This window comes from Marmota marmota, unplaced genomic scaffold, assembly GCF_001458135.2.
Source record: "Marmota marmota marmota unplaced genomic scaffold, marMar, whole genome shotgun sequence".
Classification (NCBI taxonomy): Eukaryota; Metazoa; Chordata; class Mammalia; order Rodentia; family Sciuridae; genus Marmota; species Marmota marmota.
In genome coordinates this window covers 19456065-19482396 of record NW_025999949.1, presented here as the reverse complement: position 1 = coordinate 19482396, position 26332 = coordinate 19456065, and the positions used below count along the sequence as shown (strand labels likewise).

Here is a 26332-nt window from a genome sequence, read left to right as displayed (position 1 = left end):
AGTGAAGGGAATGAGCTCATATTGAAGGCCCCACTGTGAGCCACTCAATCTCTCTAGAACTCAGCATATCCCAATGGAAGGCTATGGAACCCAGGTACACTTTACTAACCAACTATCCATCCATCTTTTCATTAAGAGATGCTTCCAGGACATTAACTTTGTGGTACTTCTGGCTAGCATCTCAGTGAGGGTCATGTGCACTACCAACTAAAAGATGTCCTCAGGCAGAGAAGTACAGTTATTCCCTGTCGACCAACTTCTCAATGTAGAACTGCATACAGAGGAAGTAACATATAACTTAAGGCTTCGTCATAATCACATTTCTCAATCTAAAAGTGGTTAGAGGAAATTGTGGTGAAAGAGGTATGGTGCACAGTGCTAAACATGTTTTCATTTCAAATCTGTTGTAAAAATTTGGTTCGGAGCAAGATTGAGTATATTATCCTTAGGAAACTTTGCAAAGCAATAATTCGAGCCACCTTTATCAGCTTCTTAATTTTTTTGAATTTTTAGCCAGCAGAGAATCATTCAGATCTTGTTGATAGTTATTGAACAGTTCTTATGAGTGTAGAGAGTACTAGGGGAGTTTGTTTTCGACAGCTTTTTCATATCTGTGACCGAAAGACCTGACAAGAACAATTAGAGGAAGAAAAGTTTATTTGGTGCTCAGTTCCGGACGTCTCAGTTCAGAGGTGACTGACTCCATTACTCTGGGCCCAAGGTTGGGCAGCACACCACAGTAGGAGGGCATGGTGGAGGAAAGCAGCTCAAAACACTGCCACCAGGAGAACATGGCTCCCTGGTGAGCAGAAAGAGAGCTCACTCTGCTCACCAGGGACAAAATATAAACCCCAAAGCCATGCCTCCATGCCTCCCGCCACTCCCCATTCGCCTACAGTTACCACCAAGTTAATCCGTGTGTGGATTGATACACTGATTAGGTTACAACTTTCATAATCTAATCACTTCACCTCTGAAGATTCTTGGAGTTTCTTACACATGAGTTTTGGGGAACACCTCATACCTAAACCATAACAGGAGCATTGTGTACTTCAAAGTTCCTCAACCTCAGTACTCTTGACATTTGGGGCCAGTAACTCTTTGTTGGGGATAAGGGGAATCCTTTGCATAGTAGGATGTTGAGTAGAATCTTGGCTTCCAGCTGCGAGTACCATCTTTTCCTCTAGTTGTAATCAACAAAAGTGCCTGCCAAATGTCCTCTGGGGAACAAAAGAGCTCCCATTGAGAGACACTGGTGTATAGCCTATAGCACTGGTTCCCAAAGTTGGCCACACCTTGGGAAGCTTTAAAAACCCTCATGATGGGGCTGGGGATGTGGCTCAAGCGGTAGCGTGCTTGCCTGGCATGCACAGGGCTCTGGGTTCGATCCTCAGCACCACATAAAAAAATAAAAATGTTGTGTCCACCGAAAACTAAAAAATAAATATTTAAAAAACCCCTAATGGTGAATCCTTCCCCAAGAGATCCTGGTTTTAGTTAGTCTTGGATTCATTTAGGGCATTAGGAGCTTTAAAACCTTTCCCAGTGATTCCAGTGTATGCTCAGGCCTGAGAACCATTGGCCCAAACTGGCTGTGATGTGGCCAAACACTGACTGTGGAACAGTCAAGAATGCTGAGGCCTGGTGTTAGTGGGCATGAACAGGTCTGATCCAAGGTGGGCAACTTACAGTACTTGTTGCCACGTACTATGATATTGCCTTTCTCTTTTGCATAGAGTGCCTGTCTCTTGTGGATTGATTTGTCTTGATTTTGGAGCACACATAGACATTAACAGTATCTCTCTCTTTTGCTAGTACTATTCCCATTGCATGTCCACAGGGGAACTATTAAGTCACAAAGTGACAGTCAAAAGCTACACATGGAGCGGAGTGGACAAACTTGTACCTTTGGCTCACCTATGCAGGCCTCCATTTTCTCACTGATAACACAGGGGAACAAAAGTACTTTCTTTAAATGGTGGCAGACGTGTCCAAGGAATATTGTGGGGATTTGACCCCTTTATGAATTTTATGATAGATGAATGTGTGGAGATGGCAACTAGTGTGCAACAGAACAGTATTGAAATGGTGGTGATGCAAGGAAATAGTATCTTCATGTTAGAAGCATTGGAACACGTATAAATAATGGTTGTTCAGCAGAGAAATCTGTGTCCCTTCTCCACCTGTTTAACTATGACATAAAAATTGGGTCATGTATATTTTTATATTAAACTTTTTGTTAAATAAAATTTTATTTATTTATTTTTGTGGTGCTGGGGATTGAACCCCAGGGCCTTATGCAAGCAAGGCAAGCACTCTACCAACTGAGCTATATCCCCAGCCCTAAACAAACTTTAATAGCCCAAAAAAGCACTGATACAGAACTTAGTGCAGTATCTAACATATCAAGTTCCCAGTGGGTTTGCTGTTATTATGATCTCTTTGTCATTTTCCACTTGACTGTAAGCTTCTTAGAGAAGGAGTCAGTCAGGTTTTATATTTAACACTTCAGTGAAATCAACAGAATTACCCATTGGTAATTGTTGGTTATTAGCGATGGCCTTAACATAGCCAGGTTTGGACAAAAGTAAGAAATAAGTGGATTTGGTTAGCGAGATTTACTGACTATAAAATAATTTACATAGCTTTGGGTCAACAACTACTCAAGAATGTCTTCAGACCATGGGCCTTCATTATATCAACTCCTGGTTGAAAGGGAACCTGATTAACAAAGTTGGGTGCACTATCCCCATCCTTATTTCTTTATTTTATTTTATTTTATTTTTGTACTAGGGATTAAATTAAAAGCCTGGAGTAAGGTTAAATACACATTCCACCAGAGCTACACCTCCAGGTGAATCTTTTAAAAACATTTGAATTGGCTATGCCAATGGGTCATTCTTTGATAAATTTGAGTGTATGTGGCAGTGAGTACTATCAACTCCAGTCATAGAGATAAACTCTACTGGTGTTAGTGAAAACTCTGCTATTGATGTAGCACACTTCTGACACTCAGAAGTTCACTGGCCAAGACTGGCCTCCGCCCTGAGTTTTAATAGTGTGCACTCCGATCCTTATTTATAAACTAGAAAACCAGAGTGTTGATATGGATGTCCTGGTTTCAAAATATTTTAAACATGTAAAACTTTTATTTGTATTTTATTTTATTTAAAATATAAATATGTTTAATTGTATTTTACTTCAAATTATAACTGTGTCACAGAATCCGTAGTTCTTATTTTTCCAGTAAAGATACTCTACACAAATTTATCTTTGCCTCATCTATGACGTGACTGGAGCTCCTGTTTCATTTATGGTGTTTTTATTCATGTCTATCAGAGGAAAACTAATGCAACTTTATATAGTTATTCCAAGCCCTGAGTTATGTTGTGTATCCTTCAGAAAATGCCCAGTAAGACTGGAAGAAATATCTGAAAGAAAACATTTTTTAATGGAATCTCCAAAAATAAAGTCTGTAAAATTCCATCCTCAGCTATTTACTTTCTTTTCCTCCTCCTCCTCCTCCTCCTCCTCCTCCTCCTCCTCCTCCTCTTCTTAAGATATGAAGCTCTATATTGTGCACATATATTGTAAAATTTACTTTGGGAAAATGGAAAGATTTTCTGAAAAAGTTGTAGAGACAGATCAGACATACAAAATGCATAGAACACTATTTGCAGCTTTGCTAAATGATTGCTACAAACACTAAATGCCATACAGACATGCAGGGAGGAACCCTGAAAGCCAGCACAGTAAGGAATATTGTCGTGCAGAGCCTGGGCCTGCAGTGGATGCAGAATAGCCCATTCTTGCTGGTCAGTGCCCGTTTCAGTGCTGTGTAAAATCAGCGTGCTTCCCACACAGAGCGGTTTTAATTTAAATCCCTCTGGAGTCCTCTCCCACCAGACTGGAAATGTTAGGCTCCCCAGGGCAGATCCCAGGTGCCAGGAGCCTCCTACTTCATGGGCACTCTATTTCAGTTTTCATACCCAGACCTGTTTTACAGATTGTTGGCTCTCCTCCTACTTTCACATATTTTACTCTTACTATAGGTAGAATTTGTTGCCCTGATATTCATATGTTGAAATCTTAACCCTCATAGCCTAAAGGAGTTATCAACTGAAACTTCACAAATTGCCATGTTGATATTGTAGTTGTAAAACTAACAAGATGGTCATTAACAGCAATCCCTCTCTATCTTTACCTTGCCTTCTTTCTAGAACCTTAAACTACATATTTTGATGTACTGTAGTATGTATATAACACTCATATGCTATTAATTGGCTTCTTGTCTGCCTCCTCCTGTTTACAGTTATATTCTCTAGTACCTGGAACTTAGTGTGCACTAATAAATACTTGTTGAATGGATGAATGAAGGAGTGAGTGGTCTTTAAGTTGATGCTCTGATTAGTCCTTATGAAAGAAGGGACTTACCTTCTGGGTTTTCTACTCTCTGAGTTTTCTGGGTGAAGACATGAGAAAAACCTGGGCTTATAGGGGCTGGAGTAGTGATGGGGGAGGTTTAAAAAGGGAATGATTGTTTATTAACAAAAAATTTCAGCAATTCCACTATCAGTTATCAAGTTGTGCCATGCTTCAGGATACCGTATGGTCTAAGGGACTTCTTGATGACTTTCCAGTTTTCTACTGAGTGGTCATAAAGTTCACCTTCTTAATACTAAATTCACCACCTCTTTGCTCATCCTTCCGGTTTGATTCACAAAGAAGAAGGGAGCTATGTGAAAAGGAAGCTTAATTTCCTGGACTCACCCTATTATAGTCATAACTAAACCATTTGCAGATTTTTTTTCCCTTCCACAGCATAAAACAATGATCACACTTGACCTATATTAAAAATAAGTTGAAGCATATATTCTTCATTGAGAAAGACACTAAGAGCTAGTCACACGTCTAAAAAGCTCTTTCATGTGGTTCAAATAGCAAAGCTATGAAGATTTTTAAAAACTAATGATTTTTTGTTGTTGTTTTCTTTGGAAGCGGCATTTAAAATTCAGATTAATTATTGAGTTGTTAATGTGTTCTAGAATCTTGTAAGTAAGATTTGAAAAACCATCTTAGAAAAACCTGCATTTGCCTAGTTAAAACAATGTAGGGTTTGACGCTAAATAGGTTGACTCATGGTTGCACAACTTCTTGCCCTAGTGTTTGTAATTCCAGACACCCAGTTCCCTGGAAGAAAGAAAGGTTTTGAACTGGAGTTGGTCCCTTGAGTGGAACAGTTAATAGATTATGTCCTGATAGATTACGTTTGAGAACAGTATTTCTTCATGAGCAGCCTGTGTACTGTTAGATCTCCACTTGCCTTATCTTTTGAGCTGCATGATTAGAAGTGGTTACTGCAGTGCTGTGGAAAAATTCACCAGGAGGTTATCATATTTAATGTTTCAGAAAACTTGCTTTTGAAGGCGATAACAACATTTCTTAATCACTGTGCCGTTGGGCAAGCACAGGTGTGTTGCATATCGTTAAATCACTCTTTCCTGAGGACATAATGTTGTTCTTTGAAAGTATTTGGCTCTCTTTCCACTTCTTTTTCTCCTGCCTTCTCCTTATGCCAAAGAAAGCACATTTCCCAGACTCACTCTTCATGCCCAGCAAGGTATTCCTTCAGATATCCTAAGGAATATGTGTGTATGTATGTTCTTTAAAATCACATTCAACCCCAGTTCCATATCCAAGCTCAAGGATGAATGTTTCCCATTCCTTTCTGGTCTACATAGGTGGACTGAGCATCTCTTGTGTACAGAGATCTAGAGATAAAAACTTTGACAAAGTACCAGTACCAGTCCTCAAGGCACTTAAAATCCACCTGGATAAACAGACTTACAGAGAGGCCACATTCTGTATTCTTCCCTTCATCTGCCTCCTGTTAAAGTCAGGGAGAATGATGGTGTCACAGACAGTTCAATCCTAGTAACAAAAATGGTGGATTGGAATGATATTTCAGTCCATGGTGGTTACGTTCAAATTATAAGTCTTGAAAGGACAGTGAAGGAAAAGTAGGGGAACATTGATATGGATTGGTTCTATGAAGCTGGCTACCTTTTCATTTTAACTGAAAGATAAAACCAAAACCTTTGATCTGCCATCAGAACCTGCTACAGCTTTAGCCTGAACCTACTTTTCCATCTTCCCACGCAGACACTTTGCTTTTTCAGCTAGATAATTCTAATTACCTTCTGGCCAGAAGCTGATGGTTTATCTTGCATGAACAATGAGTGAAAGAATGAATGAATGAACTGAAGTACAAATGTATGGATTTCTTCTTCCACTGCTATTTTCACACCATTTTCGACATATTCTACATCAAGGATATTCAAATTCCAAATTCCAGAGAAAGAGGGGATCTGACTGGTGTGGCTAGGATTGGGCATCTCTTCTTTCCTACAGAGAGCTGAGTTTTGGAAGTCAGCCAGATGCCCACTCAGCCAGCATCCTGGGCACACCCTCTGAGAAGGGATTCCTGGGCAAGACCTGCCATTCCTTGGAGTAGCTTGCAGAACAGAGTTCTTTAAGAGAGTGATGGGTATCAAGTGTCTGGAAGGAGCAGTCAGAAGCAAAGAGTTGCTGGTTATTCTCCTTTGCCCTTGAAATTGGTAAGAAGTTGAAGTGGGGACCAGAATTGGAATGGCTTAAAAGGAATATGAAGTGGTATTTTGAGGGGAAAGCCAAGCCTCTGTTAGGGCAAGTTGAAGGAGGATGGAATATTTTTTAAAATAAGATTGAAGAGAAGAGAAAATGTTATCTTTTTATTTTTTTAATAAGGAAACATACTTATGTTTTGCCATAATTTTTCTCACTACCTCATTATGATTAAATATGCACTGAATGAGACTACATGTGTATTATTACTTTTTAAAAATGCATCCTACTTCCAAACTGTATAAATTTAAGGAAAGCAACCCACTTTTAGGTTGGATTTTGCCTATGATTATTGAATGACGCCATGAAAGATGTGTGAGTGAAATGAGTCAGTGAAAACAGAGCAACGGGGAATGAGAAGTAGGCATGCCTGGAAAACTATCAGCTTCATGTAGTTTAGATAATTCACTTCAAAACATATTTGCTATTCTATTAGTTTGCTGGCAGAACTAGTGTTCAAAGTTAACCTAGCATAGTCCAGCCAAGACGGCTAAAACATATTTGCAAAATCTTTCTAGATTAATTTAGAATTACGTATTATAGAACAATTAATCAGGTCTGATAAGAGGAGATCCTTCCATTTTTACACTTCCTGTGAAAAGTGGTGCCCTTGCCGTAGAGGCCTTCACACAGGGAGAGTTGACTGGAGATCAAAGGGAACCTGTTACCCTTGTTTTTCTTTCTGAGTGAAAAGCAAAAGGTAAATATCATAGTCGAATGAAAAAGTAAATTGGATTTTAAAGTTTTATGTGTATTTTCCCACTCTGAGGCGCTCAGACTTCGTTCAGCTGTACAGTTACAATTGAAAAAAACCTCTTAAAATGTGACACGTCCCCATGAGTGTGTTTTAGTATATATTAGGTGAGTGCGTTTTACACTATTGGATGGGGATGCTGTCATATAGTATTTGTTATGTTTATAGCATAACATTACATGTGCATGCATGTACACCACAATATTATAGATATGTAAGTTTATGTACCTACATACTTATTCATAATTGAAATTATTACTTCCTTTGATCCTAAAACATTCTAGAGTGTCTATTCATTTAAAGAACATAAAGCTGTGGTTAACATTCTCCACTTTATTTAAGACAGGCTTTCAAAATAAGCAAATGTGAAGTGAATTTTTAACTAATAAATCTTACTTTCCAATTGATCTTAACTTTTAATGTGATGCATTCCCAGAAGAAGAAAATTTCCAGTAAATGCTATAAATGTTAGAGGGAAGGCCTGAAGGATTCGGTTATCTCCAAAGCGTTATAGATTGAACTGTGTTCCCCCAAAGTTGCTATAGTGAAATCCTAACCCCCAGTCTCTCAAAAGATGACCTTATTTGGAAATAAGATCACTACAGACATCATTAGTTCAGATAACGTCATTCTAGAGTGGACGAAGCCCCTAAACTAATATTACTGATACCCTCATTGAAAGGGGAAATTTGGACATGCAGAAATTCGTGGAAGGAAGACCTTGTGAAGAGACACAGGGAGAAGATGGCCACTTAGAAGTGACCATGCAGAGGCCAGAGATATTCCTTCACAGCTCCTTTGAGGGAACCCACTCTGCTGACACCTTCATTTTGCACTTCTGGTCTCCAAAACAATGAGACAAGAAATTTCTCCTGTTTGAGCCACCCAGTTTGTGATACTTGATTTGACAGCCTTAGCAGACAGATACACCTGCCTAAGTAGTTTCATCAGTGGCATAGTCATGCAGGAGGCTAGGGCCACTCCCCACCAGGAAGCGACTTTCATTTTGCAAATTCCAACTCCATACCCAGCTCCTGGAACTTTCCTTGCACTTCTCTTGAATGTTGGACATTTTTAATGTCTGGTAAGGCTGAGCTGTGATAGTGCTAGTTCAGAAGGATCCAGAGCACCAACTGAACATGCCTTTGTAAGAAGGTATCCATTCTGTGTTTTATGAAGTACACAGAGGCAAGCCAAGGGATACAGACAAAGCACATACAGAGGCTGGATTCTTGCTTTGTCCCTTTGATCCCTGGCCTTGGGTAGCTCCCTTAAATTCACGATTGACCTTTTAATTTGTAAAATAGAAGATAGTCTATCTTTTTGTGACTCTGTGAGTCTAATTTCAAAAGTTAGAAAACTATCAGCTTCATATAGTTTAGACAATTCACTTCAAAACATATTTTAAGTAAATTGGATTTTTGATATTGATATTACAATAAGCATAAGTAAGCATACATGCAATAATAACATTTCACAGTTTTTTTTAACGCTTTATATTATCCAAGTAAAAATGTCTTTTTTTTTTTTTTAATTCAAAGTACAGAACATCTTCTAGTGCAAAACACAGTCTCTGACTTTAGCCATTTCCACCCTCCTCAACCCCCAGTGCACTTCCCAGAGGAAACCACGGGTAACAGTTTCCATATTTAGCTCTTTCCGCGGTTACCACCCTAACTTAATAATGTGCTTATGCTACATTTCCTTGATGATCAGCTCTAGACATTATCTCCTCACTCGCCACCACTTGCTCCTTTTAAAGCAAAGAAGCACTGATTCAGCACACGTTCCTGATGGCCTGTAGGTCAGCGGGCCTCCTTCAGAGTTTGGCTCACTGTGGATCTAATTCAAGCAAAGAGCTGTAGCTTCAGTCAAAGGGAAACCACGGTTAGATGGTTTCCACGGGCACGACACAGCATTGGCAGGAGTTTGATTAATGACAAGTTTAAATTGGACCTGAGTTGTCATGTTTTTACTCCTATATTTTTTTGTCTGACCATATTTATTTTAATGAAAATAAAACAAAAGCTGAACTTAATATATCACATGTTGCTTTCATAAAAAGAGAAAATATCTGATAGCTAATTAATTTTAAAAATCTACTTATTGAGAGATGGCAACCCGGGAAGGTGGTCCCTGCTTCTTTGATCTTAACTCATCACTAACTAAACTGATATGAAGAAGTCAACTGATGGGCATTTGTGGCATTGGTTTGCTTTGATGTTGCAGCTTTCCCTTTCTAGAAATTTCCTACTGGTTACTCAAAGAGGAAGGCAGATGAGAGAAAGAAGAGAATTGAAGCAACCATTACTGTTTCTTGGAAACACAGCCTTCTGTAATTCCCATTATTCCAGAAAAGCTATTACATAAATGACTTTGACTTATCACCTAGAAAAACCTCTTTACCATCCATGATGGCAAGAAAATATATTTTACATAAGTTCTCATATTGGCCACTTTGGGTTCCTTCAAGCCCCATCGAATCCTCTGACTCATCCCCTGCTCATCTCCAGCTCTTGGTCATGAGAGGAAGTGTCACCAAAAAGGAGAGAGAAAACCCTGATTTCAACAGAATTTCACAGATAAATGTTTAAGATCTAGCTGAAAAAGACTCATTAAAGGATGTGTTGATAAGCACATTTGTTGGTAGGGTTAGGAAAAAAAAAATGTAGCAGGGGTTCTGTTTTGCAAACATTTGCCACTTACCCATGTTCTTTCTGGAAACTCCCTCTTGCCTGGCTGGCTTGTCAGAGCACTCTTTCCTGATTATCCTGCTCCAGGGCAGGTCTTGCTTCCTACACTATCATCTCCCACATGTCTTTAATAGGATTTCAATAAAATGTCTTATCTTCTGTTTTCAGAGTTCCAGATGTAATTTCCTTGCAGACAATTCTAAATCTCTTTCTCCAGCCCTTGCATTTGTCCTGAACTTCAGGCTTGCCCACCAGATGTTCCTGCAGGCATGACCCCAAATTTTCTCAAATTTGACATGCCGCAAAACCCAAATCATTTCTCCCTCCAGTTTAGCTTCCCTCCTCCCAGGGACTCAAACAGGGTAACACACTCATGCTCTGTCCACTCAGCCAGGCCAGAAAACCAAGCTCTGCCTCTGTCCACAGCCTCTTTCCAGAATTCTTTTCATTTTACCCATGTTTTTCAAATCGATGTTATTTCCCCAGGCCTGCTGCCCAGGTCCCAGCCAGATCATATCATTCTGTTTCTAGACTATAGGAAGATCTTCTCAGTTCTCAGTCATCAGCTTCTTTCATCCTACATTTTAAATTTTTATATTTGTCCAGAACTATCTTACTTAATGAAATCATTATTATGTTATTCACCTGCTTGAAAATCCTTGATTAGATCCCTGAAAACTATAGGAATACCACCAGAACTTCAGAGCCTGACACCCACCACTTTTCAAACTGTCCCCATTGGACGTTCCGCATATACCCAGGGTCCACATGGGGTGCATAGAGGCCTGGTGAATAGATGAAGAATGAATAAGCCAATCTTTGAGTGGATGAATGAATGAATACCTCAATAGGCCTCGAGCACCCACCATATACATGTCATGTGCTGCCAGGAAAGCTATCTGCCTCCTTCTGAAATAGAATCAATATGTTGTTGTCATTAAGGTTTTTCATGACCATGCCAATCTCAATCAATTTCTTTTCAATCTGTGGTTCTGGGGCATTTTATTCATGCTACAATGTGGCCATTAATACATGTCATGGTTATTTATGTGTGTTTTGGGTATTCACAGCAACAGGGTCTCTGAATGGCAATGAGGGCTCCCCGACTAGCACAGACCTGGCATGCCCAAGAAATGAGCTCAGGATGGAGTTCCGCCACCACTGATCTAGAAACTCACTATATTTTTCTGCAGTTCAATAGCCACAAATATTTCCCCTCCTCCATTCTCTAATCCTTAAATCTACTCTTTGCAACCCTGTTGGATGAATCCTTTTGTTCTGAAAATGAAAGGTTAGAACACCCATGAAATGAGGGGTCAGAACTCCTGATTTAGAGGTCATTGCCTTCTTAAAAATATATGAAGTTTTTTTTTTTTTCATTTTTTGGTGACTGGTTGTTTTAGAGTTTGAGGCAACCTAGGTTGCAAAATAAGTATAAAATCACTTTGTGGTGTAGGAGACATCATTCAGGAAATTTTTAGCTGCCTAACCATTTCACATTATTTTTTTATTTGAGAGTAAATAAAGAGCCATGAAGAAATGTTCCTGGGGACAAGAAGGTGACATAGTTAAGCTTAAAGTGAGCCTAATAACTGTATTTTCTCTGCTAACCAGAGTCTCAGAACCCACCTGAGTTGTATCAAATAAATGCAGTTATTTCAGTTTGGGGCCACATTTGTAGGCACATATGGAGTCCGGATGTGGCTGACATTAACTGTGGGACATTAGCAGAGCTGTAGTTTGCAGAACAGGTACGTAAGTTTTAGACTTGAGATAGAGAGTTCAGGAGAACATGAGTCTAACCAGAGCATTTCTGCTGCTGCTGCAGATGCCACTGTTAATCGAAATTGCGTATTATTTTAACTACTTTCAATGGTGCTTTGGGGGATACTGTTGCCTTCGTATTATCTAAATCTGTCCCTGCCACCAGTGACTGGACAATGTAGGGCACTTTAACAGACATCTTATTACCTGAGAATAGGATTCTAGTTTCCTGTATTAGAATCAGGCATTTCTCCTGGGATTTCACCTTCTGTTCAAAGCTTGAACCACTTTGGTAGGAAAAATGTGGTCCTAATAATGTTCGCCAGGCACCTGTGGCTTGCAGAGTACTTAAAGCTTATTAACTCATTAATCCTCTTTGTGAATTTTGTAAGGAATGTAGATGTCAAGTTGTGTTTTCCTCCTCCCAGGGACTGAATTTGAAGCACAAACTTGCACAGGCCTTTGGGAATCATTGGTGGAACATACAAAGAAGGGACCCTACCATCTTGAAGTGTCTGAAATCAATATTTAGCAGCTGTTTTTTTTTTTTCTTTTTCTTTGTCTTTTTGCTGTAACTCCAATGTGGATCTCCTCTCTATAACCATCATGAACAGTCTTCATTAGGTAAATCTAGCTGGAAACATGAGCTGAAAAATAAAACCTGGAAGTCAACAGCACTTGTTCAATTGAATGGGGAATAGATACGTCTAAGGTCGATACCATGATACATGCTCTTGGTATTTCCCCAAATTTCATATGCTTATCCATTCATTGAGTCCCCTTATATGCACAGGGTAAAGTTTGTTTAATCCCCTCAGAAACATGTATGAAGCAAATAAAACCATGGTGATTGCTCTTTCAAAGGACCCAGTCTCTGACTTCCAGAAAGTTCTGTCTTTCATCATTCAAAAGCTGAATGGTAGAAATGTATCCTATTTGAAGTTTGGTATTAGATGCTTATGGCTGAAACTGGGGTGCCATTCCTACTTCTAGTTATGAGCCTTATTGCTGTCCCTTAGATCTGGTGGTAAGGGGTTATTTCTGGGGATCTGCCCAGCTTGAGGGCCTGACTTTAATCTGCATGTTTCCCAGAGAACATATTGCCACCTTATTATTTTCCTAATGAAGTATGCAGAGCCCAAGGACATGGAGACCGTTTATTCATCCATGTGTGCATTTATTCATTTAGCAAGTGCTTTTCCATTACCCACCATGTGTCAGGGATGTGCTAAGTTCCTGGGTATACTGAAATGACCAGGCTTCTAGGGGAGGAGCAGGTGGGTCATTTAGCCCTGGGCCTTTAGTTAAGCTTCCTGAAATTTTTCCCAAAGGAAGTTTTATTTTGCTTGTGAATAAGGATAATCATTTTTGAAATATAACCATTCGAAGATAGGGGAGGGTTTTGGGTTTTGGCGATCCTGCTTTGGTGTTTCTTAATTTCACAATATGTCAGTAGTTACAACAGTGGAAGTGGCCTGGTACCCGGCCCACTGCTGCAACTTTGTGGAAGTGGCTCAAACACCCTCCCTGCGTCTCATTACCCAATGGGAGATGATTCATCCTTCTCCTGGAGAAACAAAGGAAGTGGTAGTCCAGGATGAGTGCACACCTTGTGGGAGCAGCCTGGAATACAAACATTAGGCAGCTTCAAGGGGACTGAAGGGGGCTTCTGGTGCTTACCTGCAAGTTAAGGAAAGGGGCCTGCAGAGCTTTGAGGCATCCAAAAGCCTCATGGGCAACTGATGGCACAATGAGACTAGAATGAGGTTCCCCTTTGACTCCAGGGCCCTGGAGAGAATGGTGCTTGGTCCCTTCCATGTCCCCTGGATGTGGGCTGATTTTAGCTCCCTCCTCCGTCCCTTTCACCCTTTTTGCCTTGGTTTCCACTCCATCCTTTCAGTTTTTCTTCTGCTTTCTGTCTACTCATGCCCCCAGTCGATCTTCTCTTTCTCTTTTCTAAATGAAGTGCACCCTGGCTTCATAATTCCTGCCAGTGTCTTTTCGGCTCCACTCCTCCATTGTTTCTACCAACAATAGAGGTTGGTTCACATCAAAAGCAGAAAGTTGGGTTTTAATCAGAACAATATTTGCCTTGTGAGCTTTGATCTTGACTTCTCCTGCCTGGGGCCAGAGTAGGGCTTCCCCACAACAGTGAACTCAGGGCCTGCCGGGGGTTGTGCCCTCAGCCAGGATGGCCAGGATGCGGTTAGCCAGCTGCAAAATGAATATTGCTTGGATTAAGGGCCTGCATCCAGTCCCTTTTTTCTCATTAAAATCCCAACTACATGAGGAAGAACAGGAGGAAAAAAAATAAATAAAACACACACACATTAAACAATAGGCTCTTTTCTCCAAGGTAGAGTAGGCTAGAATGACTATCTGTGTTGTCTTGTTCTTATTATTTCTTTGAGTTTTCAACAAGTGCAGCATGACAAAATTTCAACTCCGTAACTCTTCTGCAGTTCCAGAACTACCTTCTAGCTGCCTCATGGAGAGTCCCCGTCAATGTACGAAGGCTTTTGAAACTCAGCATGCTAAAGCCGAACTTAGTCTTTGACCCCAGAAACCTGCTCTTTCTCTTCAGTTTTTGAATCTGCTACTAGATTCTGAAGCTAGAAACATTGGATTCGTCCTGTACTCTTTTCTGTCATTCACTGTGTTCTGTCAATTCTGCCATTTAAGTGAATCTATTCCATATGCTACAGCTACCAGTGAGATCTGCCTAAAATGCAAATCTGATCTAGCCATTTTATAGCTTGCATCCTCAGACTCAAGACCAAGACCTTCACACTTGACCTGGTCCTTCACACCCTGACTGTGGCTGTCAGGGCAGTCCTGTCATACCCATGCAGCAGCTACCCTGGAAGTCTGACCATGTACCTAAGCTCAGGGGTACTGAAGAATGCCTTTACATCTTTGCTCCAGTTAGTCACATGCCTGTCCACTTCTTTTATAACTGGTCACATTTCTCCCTTTCTTTTAATTTTTTTATTTTTTAAAAAAATTTATACATGACAGCGGAATGCATTACAATTCTTATTACACATATAGAGTACAATATTTTATATCTCTGGTTGTATACATAGTATATTCACAACAATTCATGTCTTTATACCTGTACTTTGGATAATAACAATCATCACATTCTACCATCATTAATAACCCCATGCCCCCTCCCTTCCCCTCCCACCCCTCTGCCCTATCTAGAGTTCATCTATTCCTCCCATGCTCCCTCTCCCTACCCCACTATGAATCAGCCTCCTGATTCAAAAAAAAATTTGCCATTTGTTTTTTTGGGATTAGCTATCTTCACTTAGCATTATCTTCTCTAACTCCACCCATTTACCTGCAAATGCCATGATTTTATTCTCTTTTATTGTTGAGTAATATTCCATTGTATATATATGCCACACTTTTTTTTATCCATTCATCTGTTGAAGGGCTTCTAGGTTGGTTCCACAGTTTAGTTATTGTGAATTGTGCTGCTGTAAACATTGATGTGGCTGTGTTGATGTAGCATGCTATTTTTAAGTCCTTTGGGTATAGACCGAGGAGTGGGATAGCTATGTCAAATGGTGGTTCCATTCCCAATATTCCAAGAAATCTCCATACTGCTTTATACAGTGGCTGCACCAATTTGCAGTCCCACCAGCAGTGTATGAGTGTACCTTTTTCCCTACATCCTCGCCAACACTAATAGTTGTTTGTATGCATAATAGCTGCCATTCTGACTGGAGTGAAATGAAATCTTAGAGTGATTTTGATTTGCATTTCTCTAATTGCTAGTGATGATGAACATTTTTTCATGTATTTGTTGATTGATTGTACATCATTTTTTTCATGTATTTGTTGGTTGATTGTGCATCAAAAATAAAATTATCACATAAAAACTGGAGATGAGGCTCAAAGGTAAAGTGCTTGCCTAGTATGTGCAAGGCCCAGGGTTTATTCACCAGCACTGCCAAAAAACAAACAAACAACAACAAAAACACATACTCCTACATTTCTGAGAGTCTATCTAGAGGGTTCTGGACAGGACAGAGCTAAAACACAGTTTGAAATGCTGTTGCCCAACAGAACCGAGAGCAGTGTATTTGGAAGACTGCAGTTAGTAGGACTAAACTCTGATGAAAAGATGCTCAGAGAGCTTGGTGTGAATTAAAGCTCTGTATTTGAGGTTAAGTTTCATAGAAGATAAGGCTGGGTTTTGGTTCATCTTAAACATGTTTTTCCATTGCTTTCAAGTTACACCCTCGAGTTGAAAATGATTCTTGCCTAGAAAGAATATGAAAACTAAAGGGCTTCTCCTGTTCAAACTAATTGACCACCTAGAAAGAAATGTGAGTAGGCTGAACTTGCGTCTGTGTGATCTTAACTGCATTTGTTTTCTTAGCAGGATTTTAAACGTTTGTGATATAATTATATGTAACATAAGAAAAAGAAAATATTTATGTATTTCCCCTGAATCTGTTCTTTATTTTTGTATGAAACTAGAACATTTCCTAAAGAATAATTGTCTCTCCATTCTTCATATGACAGAAATAGCAGAGACAGAGAGAAAGCACCACCCCCAGAATTTCCTTGAACTTGGTAAATTCTCATCTTTTATCTCATTTCCTGTATTCTAAGATTCTAATTATTGACTGGGTCCCTGTGCTTTGCTTGTTTCCCAAAACCTTGTTCACCTCCCTCTGGGACACAGCAGTTTCTCTCCTGGGGATCCTGGGCTATTGGTTGCATTCTAGTCCAGACACAAATTCAGTATCCTGTACCCCCAAGTCTCGCTGACCTCCCCCAGATAGTGGTTAAGAAGTGACTATTTAGAAATACTCTTCCCCTTAGGATTCCAAGACCTCTGCCTGTCTTTCCCATCCCCCTCCCCACCTAATTGAAACATTGGTGAATCCAAAGCTGATTCAATACTTAATAATAAAACATTTGCCTGCAACACTGGTTATGTTCCAAGACCCAATGACGAAAAAGAGAGAGGCAAACATTGGTACCAGAAATAAACTGCATGAGGAAATAGACATGGTCCGTTTAAATTAGATGACTCCAGAGCCCAAGGTCTGTATTTTTAGAGAAGCATCTTTTGACGCAGGATTTAAATTTCAGTTTTAATATGGAAGGCTAGATCATTGTTAGGTCTGTTTTCAGTTACGCACTTGAAATCAGTCAAAGAAGGGCTCTATGATGAAGCCTGGTTCACAGCCCGATGACAGGATGGACATAGACGGTATGGAATGAGGTGAAGGAAGCCAAGGCAAGGATCCACACCCACCTCGGTTTCTGCCGAGTGAAGGTGGTTGCTTTTCTTGGCTCTTGGTGTCAATCCTGCCACCAGGATCAGCATGTGTCGGGAGGGAAGACCACCTGGCAATGCAGGATTCACATGTTGGAGAAAGTGTCATGAGTGTGATGACCTCAATGTCAGGTGTAGAAGTCGCTGTGAATGTCAGCTGATGCGAAGATGCGTGTCCTGACAGATGAGGCGGCTCCATGTCCTTTATTGTCTTATTACCTTGTTCGTGTGTTTGCTGGGTTTTCCACCTCCCTGAACTGCGCTCTGATGTAAATGATGTTGTCAGAGTGTGGAGGGGGAACGGTTACTGTTGTCTGCACACAAAATGTAGCACCGTGCATACAGTAGTACTCAGTAAATGCCTGCTGCCCCTACAGTGTTCCTGGGTGAAGCCTGAGAGTGTGGGCTGATGTGTGCTGATCCCCCCCTGCTTTAGGGTGCTGATCCACTGAACTTTAGCAGTGCAAGGACACTAGGTTGCACGGGAGCCTGTGGTGAGATGGAGTACAGGTGGAATAGTCTGTCTCAGGTGGATTTTTCCTCACTGTGCTGCTGTTTTCTGCAACGAGTCTGCCAAATAGGAACATCTACCTTTGTCTCCAGCAGTGCATTTAGAACATCAGAACAGCTGCCTGGCTCTGGGCAGATCAACACATGTATTCAACACAGCTGCAGTTAAGTGTCCTGGGCCACCAAGAGGTGCCCCTGTATGGTGGTGCTGTGCTCCTGCATGGTGGGGCTGTGGCCATCTTGTCTATGATCCCTGCAGGACTTTGGAGCTCCCTGCAGGACTTAGGGAAGCAGTGTGTCTCCTTTCATCTGTCGGAGTCATCATTTACAATTTATCCAGAATAAAAGAAGTTTAGAATTGGAAAGTTCAGAAAGCAGTAAAAATGATAGATATTAGTACATTAATACAAACACCACTGTACTAGTGAAGAAACAACACAGCCAAATACAAACTTCATAATAAAAGGGGCTTTGGGTTGAGGCATTCTCAAAAGGGCTTTTATATGTTTTCTTGCATTTAAGGCTGAGAACAATCCTCTTAGGAACTCTTATCCCCATTTCTCAGATGAGGAGGCTGAAGCACAGAGAGGCTAAGTGATTTGCCCAAGGTCATACAGTATCAGAGATCAGATTTGAACCCAGAGGGTCAGCTATGGAGTCTGAATTCTGAATAACTATACCCCTGGGACCTTCTACTACTGTTTTTATTGTTGTTAATATTTTCAAGGTCTAAAGAATATATAGGCTAGCCCACCAGTACATCCAGAATGAGAGCTCTGGGTATAGGTCAAATATACACATATGGTATGTTAGTGGTATATGACCACTCTGGATACACTGTGTGCAGTTCTAAAGTACCTTGGAGTGGGATGGGATTGTAGAAGCCCTTTATTTTAGCTTCCTCCTCAGTGCAGGAATCCCCAGAGTATCATCCCTCTGCTTTGCTTGAACTTTAAGGTCAGGTGAATAAAAATACTAAGGACCAGCACAGGAGCTGACGGTAGTAATTGCTGTAGCTATGGAAACAAAGTTGAACACAAAGGACAAAAAAGATCCTTAAAAGAGAGAGAGAAAAAAAAAAACTATACACACTTGGCAGTGACACAACTTGGGCACCCAAATAAGCTCTTAAGGGCTGTATTATGGAGCACCGAGGGGGTGAGAGAAAGCCGTGCTCTAAATTTCTTATCATCTATTAAAATATAGTCAAACACTTTGGAAATTGTTTGTTTTTATTAGATAAATAAGATTTTTTTGTGTTTCTGAAAGTGCTTTATGGTAACCATTCATATAATAAAAGTAGGATGTTGACTTCTGGATGTGTGTAGAATATAAACCATGCACACAGGGAGAAGCAAAGCAGAACATGGTGAGAGAGAAACAGGGAGCAGGAAACAACAACGAGCAGTATGGCAGACAGACATACATCCTTCTATTAAAACCTAAGTGGTTGCAAAGTGGATTGAAAAGCTATATGTAGTGATTTGCATTCACTACCCAGGGAATAGAAAGTTCTAACCAATCATTGCACTGTCCAATATTTTATTAGTTAGTATGTTCTGGAATTGCCTTGAAGATAATCTTTATTTTGGGGACTAGAGGATCTAACCCAGATGTGCTTAACCAATGAACCACTCCCCCAACCCTTTTTTAATATTTCATTTTGAGACAGGGTCTCACTAAGTTGCCAAGGCTGGCTTTAAACTTGTGATCCTCCTGACTCAGCTTTCCAAGCTGCTGGGATAACAGGTATGTACCACAACACTCGGCTCCAAATTTTTATGCAGTCAAATTTATTATTTTTTTTTTTTTGGTAGGTATCTTTTTTATTTCTTTTTTTATTTTATTTATTTATTTATTTATTTTTTTTATTGTTGGCTGTTCAAAACATTACATAGTTCTTGATATATCATATTTCACACTTTGATTCAAGTGGGTTATGAGCTCCCATTTTTACCCCATATACAGATTGCAGAATCACATCAGTTACACATCCATTGATTTACATATTGCCATACTAGTGTCTGTTGTGTTCTGCTGCCTTTTTTAAAAATAGCCTTTGGTATGATGTCATATATAGAAAGGCCTACTTTACTTTACTTCGGACTATTCACATAGGTCTCTTTTCTTCTAATGTTTTATTGTTCCACTATTTGTTGACATTGTGATCAATCTGTAACTTTATTTTCTTGGAGGTATATTGTTTTAGAATAGCTGACAAATTTAATGGGCTAAAAATAAATTGTGCTATTAATGCTATGCTTTTGGGGGTATAAAACAGACATCCAGGCAGCTACCTTCAGATATCCACCAGGTGAGTGTCAAAAGAGAACTAAGTCAGTTTTGCTTCTGCAAAGGGCAGGACAGCAGCCCGTGAAACTGTGAGTTATAAGGGCACCAGGAAGCCTCAGCTCCTCCTGGAAGAGGAAACAGTTGAGCATTAGCCCAGCGGTGGACTAGGCACTTACTGCAGTTTTCCTGGTGGCTTATTAGACTGATCATCTGTCTGCCTGTTCCAGGAAGACTGTATTCTTAATGTCTGCAGTTCTCTTCCTGCCTTTTAAGAAGGACTTTGTGTTTTACATCAGGTATCTTTACCAGGCAGTTCTTGGGAATAAGCACATGTAGAAATGAGATCTGAGGACTCATAATATCTAAATATCAAGGAAAATTGCATGGGAATCATACAGCTGGTGCTGGAAAAAGAAGTTTCTGAGATAGTTCAGTGTAGGGGTGAGAAGCAGAGGAGCTGGCTCAGCCAACAGGGTACCTGGCTCTGTACCTCTGAACCACAGGTTCTCAACTATATGATGGGAATGTTAACACCTGTTAGATACGATTGTGGTCAGGTACTTTTCAGAGTTTAAATACTTTAGGTAGTTGGGTTTTTTTGTTTTTTGTTTTTAAAAAAAGGAATAAACCAGGCACGGTGGTGCATAATTATAATCCCAGCAGCTTAGGAGGCTGAGGCAGGAGGATCGCAAGTTCAAAGCCAACTTTAGGAACTTAGTGAGGCCCTAAGCAACTTAGTGAGACTCTGTCTCAAAATCAAAATTTTATATATATATGTATATATATATATATATATATATATAAAAGCTAGGGGATGTAGCTCAACAGTTAAGCACCCTGGGTTCAGTCGCCAGTACCACCCCCACACACACAAAAAAAAAATGGAGTAAGCACTCAATAAATGTTAGCAATTCTTATTATGCCTTGTAGATAAAATTCTATTACCTAGTTTTGTTTTGTCTCATCAAGCAGGAGTGCAGCTGGGTTCTAAACACTCTTCTGAATCTAGGCATAAACAAGATACCTGTTCCCAAAGACCACAGCCTTAGGTTGTGCAGACATATAAACAAAAAACATTAGAATCACCATTGGTTCAGCAAAGCTTAAAGCCGTGTATGCTGGAATCCAAACCAGAAATAAATGGAACATACACCAGTGTACCTTATGTTGGCAAAGAGCCTATGAATGAATAGCAGCAGGGTTGGAAAACCCAGGAGAAGCTTCCCCCCACCCTCCAAACCCAAACAACCCCTTCTTTCACACAGTTGACCAGGTGACGGCATCGGGAACTGGTCCTAGTGTGTGGCCTTTCATGGTCACGGTTCCTCTGTTCACCCTGATGAGGGATAAAGGGAATGGGTTTCCTGGCTGGTCTCATCCTGGTAAACACTGCCTGCTCTGCAGAACTGCCACCCTAGTTAAGTGCAATTTGCTGGGCCTGCAGTTAGTTGAAAACAGAAAGGCTTTTGTTAGTGAATAGAGCTGTAGTGACAGGGAGGACATTCATAAAAATGCTGGTGTGCCTCTTGCCTCGTGCCAGCTGGTGCTATTAGTGCTCTTTTATGTGCCTCTTGAAATCCACTGTTATCAATCTTTAAAGGAAAGCCAGGGCACAATGAGTAATCAAATTCAGTTCTTTGGAGTCCATAATAGTGGTGGTTTCTAAATGTAGATATTGTCCCGCTGACAATGGAAAATGGAGAAACTGAGGAAATCAGGTTACTCTTGAAAATGTGTCAGAGACACTTTCAGTAAAGAGTCCTGTTGGCTCTTTCCCAGTGGTTTTTATTTTTATTAAGAACTAGCAATCCATGAGCTAAAGTACATGGATAGCTGGAAGCTAGCCTTGATGTGGTTCATGGTCTGAGTTACTATTTTGATAAAAAGAAACACTTCTGTTTAAGGTCTCTGGTTGTTCCGTCAAGCATCTACACCTATTCAAAATGGAAATCATAAAGTTATACAGCCGTGGGGGAAGATGTCCGGGAAGTGGTGACAAAAAGAGCTGACTCCAGTTGGCATCCACTTTAGGGTTGCCACTATGTGTATGTGGACAGGGTCTCCAGGAGATGTCTCCAATTAAAAATACCTGGTGTATTTGCATAGTAGAATGTGTTCAAAAAAAATTTTTTTTTTCTTTTTAAACATCATGTGCAATAATTTTTTTTAAATGAATGAATGTAAGAGAATTAGGCTGGGTATGTCAAAGGACATTCATCATTCCTCCTGGACAGGGTTTGGGTCAGTTGTCCCATGAGACAGAGCTTCCTATTTGCCCTGGAGAGACTGGTATGGATGCCTGGTGCTGCAAGGGTGGTAGAACCAGCTCAGAGTTTAGTACAGGAATAAGTTAAAGAGGACCATGGGCCAATTGCAATCTACCACCTCTTCTTTTTATCTGCCTGTGAGTTATGCTGTATTTATTGCTATCAATGTAGGTATGAGAGGCTAAAGTTTCCTCTGATGTCCTTATTTTGTCTTCCCTGTTGTCTTGGAGTTCCCTAGAGACTCCTTTATAAATAGAATCTGATTCTTGCTGTTCTTTTCAGCTGGCGTGCTTTGTGGGACTGGAATCCTCCTGATGTGGTACAGTGCAGGGTGGGTGGTGGAGAAAAAGCACTCAACAATCCAGTGATTTGAGTTTTCAATCTTTAGTGAGTCTCTACTGTTATACAGACTTGAATTTCTTTTCTTATTCATTTCCATTACACATTTTTTTCTGTTGTTGGTTTGATTAATTTTTGTGGATGTGCTTTTTGGTTTAAGGAGATTAGCTTCCATTAGTTGCAAATATGTTTCCCACGTGTCTTTTGATTTCATTTATGTCATTTTTATGCACAGAAAGATTTAAATATTAATAAATTTGATAACATAAAATTGATCATAAGTATTTTCGGATTTTTTTCACCCCAAAAATGAGACAGGAAGAATAAAGGAGGCTGAATTGGGTATTTTTCTTCCTCTAAAGCAGTTAGGTTCTGATAAAACCTCAGTAGGTTAGGTTCTGGTAAAACACTTTCCCTGAAGGCAGGATAAGGAGAACAGAAAAATTTGGATCTATCTTAAAATGATTACATGTCCTCTCCCCCCTGCTGGAAGTATGAGGGGGTTATTTTTGTTTGTTTATCTTCACAGTGAGAACTTGGTTGAGTTCAGGCAGATAAAACTCACAAAAACGTGGGTGCCTTCTAAAGGCTGGGCCTTCAGAAATTTTTAATCTCTCAAATTAGGCTCAATCATCTAGCAGCTCGTCAGTTACCCTGTGGGAATTCCCACCCAGTGGCCTCCAGAGGGATTTTGCACACTTGCACGTGCACATGAACACATACTACCACCCACCACCACTACCACCACCACCCTGAGATATGGTCTCTGCCTCTACTCATCTCTCCATTTCTGGCAGTGGTGATATGCTCTGTGACCTCACTGCTCTGATGGACCCAGCAAAAGCTGTTGCTTTTCAGTTTTTCAGCCTCTTTCTGTTGTGAGGACAAAGTGATGACTTCTAGACTATTTATATATGAAATCAGAAACCAAAGTCTACCATCTGCTTTTGTATAGCCTGGGAGCTCAGGATTTTTTTTTTCCAAAAAGTAAAGTAATAATTTTGTAATATGAAAATTGTATCCAATTCAAATTTCAGTATGCTTTAATGAAATTCCACTAGAACAAAACAACTCTTATTCATTTGTGTGGTCTGTGACAGTTGAGTATTTGTATTGCCAGCAACACTTAAGATATTTGCCATTTGGCCCTTTGTAGGACCAAGTTTTCTGGTCCCTGGTAGCACAGTTTGGACACAGGACCTAGATGAGTTTGAATCCCCTTTACTCTTTGCTGAGAATCAAGGTTATTGAGAACCTGTCAAGTGCTGGAGAAGATCTTCACATCTGGAGATGAGTAAAGATGCAGCCTGCCCTTGAGGAGCTTATGAGCCTGTGAGCAACACTGGAAGGCCAAATAAGCATTTACTGGATTGATTCAGAATGAAAGACTTTGGAATTAGTCTTGGTCCAGAGTCATTGTAGCTCAGCCTATTTTTAGAACAGGAAGTACTTGATGATGGGCCAAGGGCTGGATCAGGAGAACATTGGTGTGCTGATCTTTCTGACTGAGCTCCAATCTTTCCACCAGTTATGGACACACAGAGACTACTATGGCTGTCTCAGTGTTGTATTGCCAGTTCCAAACACGCATACAGTGTGTTCATTGTGATTTTGAATTCTTAAGTGAATCAAGAAGTATTCTAGCTTAGGAAGGAAGTGGTGTCATTTTTAAGAAAAGTATTCAAAGTAAGCCATCAACCTAATCCTAGGAAATAATGACCATGGAATATTTCCTATGTGAATTGGTACAAATGCTTGAATATTTGAGGGTTGGTCATTTACTCTGATGGTGCTATTAACTCACCTGCTCTGTCCTCTGAAGATTGCTTTGGATTTCATGTAAAAAAAAAAAGAAGCTACACCGCAAATTGTTTTGCTTATGTATATCCTGTAATACATGTCTGGTATGAACTCCATGGGGAATAAGAACTTCATAAATCTTGGCTACAACACATATGTAAACTTTTAGGTCTCATTATGTAAAACAGCCATACGATGTCAGAAGTTTCACTTCCCTTTCTAAAACAGGTTGATGGGGAGGAGAGTCTGTGCTGGGATTATGTAATAGGATGGCTGCAGATGACAAGAAGATATAGAAGCTGGATTTCCTTATTCAATAAACAAAACTTTTCTGAGGCCCAGCAACCATAGAAAAGTGAGGTGACTCCACTTGGGTCCCTCTTTAAGGTTAGCCTAGGTAGTAGCTTTGGGTCTTTCTGGCAATATCCCCAAACTGCAACCCTGATTGTATATTATGACATGCTTCAGCTGGAAAACAAAAGTATTTCCCCTGTTGACTTCTTATGTTCATTATCAGGGTGATTGTGAAATCCACCCAGGAGGTCCTGCATGTGGGTCCTCAGTCGATTACATTACGTGCTAATGGAGTTGGAGAAATAATGAAGCCAAGGACCCATGCAGAGGTAACTGAGGCACAAATAAAGGGCATGTTCTGGACTGTCTTTCAGCTCTCATAGAATTTAGACTTGATGAGGATCTCTAACTCAAAGTAAATAACACCTTCATCAAACCTGTGTCTTAGTGTCATTTTACAAGCCCTTCTGGAATATATTTCCCAAGGTGAGGAACTCACCTCAGTCCATGTCCATAGGGATTGACCAATGCCATTCCATTCATTGGGGAGTATCCTGGGGCTGTAGGTGACAGAATCCAATTTAAACATTGAAAAATGGTGTCTATTAGTTCTACTGACCAAACTTGGGAAGGACAAATTTCAGGAATGGGTGGAAACAAGATTTGAACCTTGAAAATTACTCCTTCCCTCCCTCCTTTATGTCTCTCTTTTCCTCATTCCCAGTCTGATTTTCTCTGTTCTTTATACTTTCATGGGGGCTTCTCCACTGAGTGAAAAACATAGCCACAAGTAGCTTCTCAAGTCCACACACCCCTCCTTCACAATCAGAAAGGGTTTGGGATTTGTCCTTCCTGTTTCCCACATTCCCCCTGAGGGGGGTGGTCTGATCAGCTTCTCCTTCATCCAACATCTGTACCACTGTGGTCACAGTCTATGTAGCCAGGAAGGAAGGACAGCCGTGTTGGAATGCTGGGGTTGGAGTAGTGCACAGTTCTTCACAGAGGAAGGGAGGAGGACTAGACCCACAAAACCTGGTATCTCTAGTGTTAGGGACCTTGTGGGTAATCAGGAGTGTGACCATAATTTAAAAGCAAATGCTTGTCTTCCTAGTTCTACTTTTTCTTGAAACACAAGATGAATCAGTTCTTTCTTTGTGAGCTTTCAGATATTTATGTACAGCTGCCATGTCTGACCACTTAGTGGGTCTCCTGGCCTTGACCTCCTGTCCTTAAATGATTTTTGCTCTGGTCTTCAGCTCTAATAGGACCCTCTTAGGCTTCCTCCTTTCTCCCTACTTCCTCTTTCTTTTTAGCCTCCTCCTCACCCAGCCATCCCACTTCAACTCTGCTGCAGCCCAGGTTCCCTTACTCATTGCTCAGCTGGCCTGGCAGCCACAGACCTGTCACTCACTGTCGTGTAGGAATGCTGTCCTTTCAGTAGAAAACAGGTTTGGGAACCTGATAGATCTGTTTTGATTCCTGTGTCTCACCCACTGAGTGAAAGTATGACCTTGAGAGATTGACTCCCTCTCGCCTTGTTGTTGTAAAGATTAAGGACTAGTTAGTCACACAGTTCTGAGCTGGAGGGCTGCGTACAGCAGACATACAGTAAACAGTGGCTGTGGTTACTGGTATTATTATTTTTTCTCTCAAT

The 26332-nt window shown here is 40.4% G+C and overlaps 1 protein-coding gene and 1 non-coding gene across 2 annotated transcripts; one reads left to right on the top strand and one right to left on the bottom strand.

Annotated features, from left to right (window-relative positions):
* The first annotated feature begins 749 nt into the window (after positions 1 to 749).
* Positions 750 to 4897, top strand: LOC125616579 (small nuclear ribonucleoprotein G-like). The gene is made up of 2 exons (XM_048802404.1): positions 750 to 802; positions 1953 to 4897. The coding sequence occupies exons 1-2, from the start codon at positions 750 to 752 to the stop codon at positions 2140 to 2142; spliced, it is 243 nt and encodes an 80-aa protein (XP_048658361.1). The 3' UTR covers positions 2143 to 4897.
* Positions 2918 to 3067, bottom strand: LOC125616598. Its single transcript, XR_007347336.1, has one exon. It is a non-coding gene; the product is annotated as a small nucleolar RNA SNORA62/SNORA6 family (small nucleolar RNA).
* Positions 4898 to 26332: the final 21435 nt, after the last annotated feature.

Excerpts from the sequence above, each read along its gene's own strand:
- LOC125616579 (XM_048802404.1), top strand. The coding sequence starts at position 750 with ATGGTGGAGGAAAGCAGCTCAAAACACTGCCACCAGGAGAACATGGCT. Across the intron at positions 803-1,952 it reads CAGGAGAACATGGCTCCCTG|GGGAACAAAAGTACTTTCTT; the intron begins GTGAGCAGAAAG and ends CTGATAACACAG.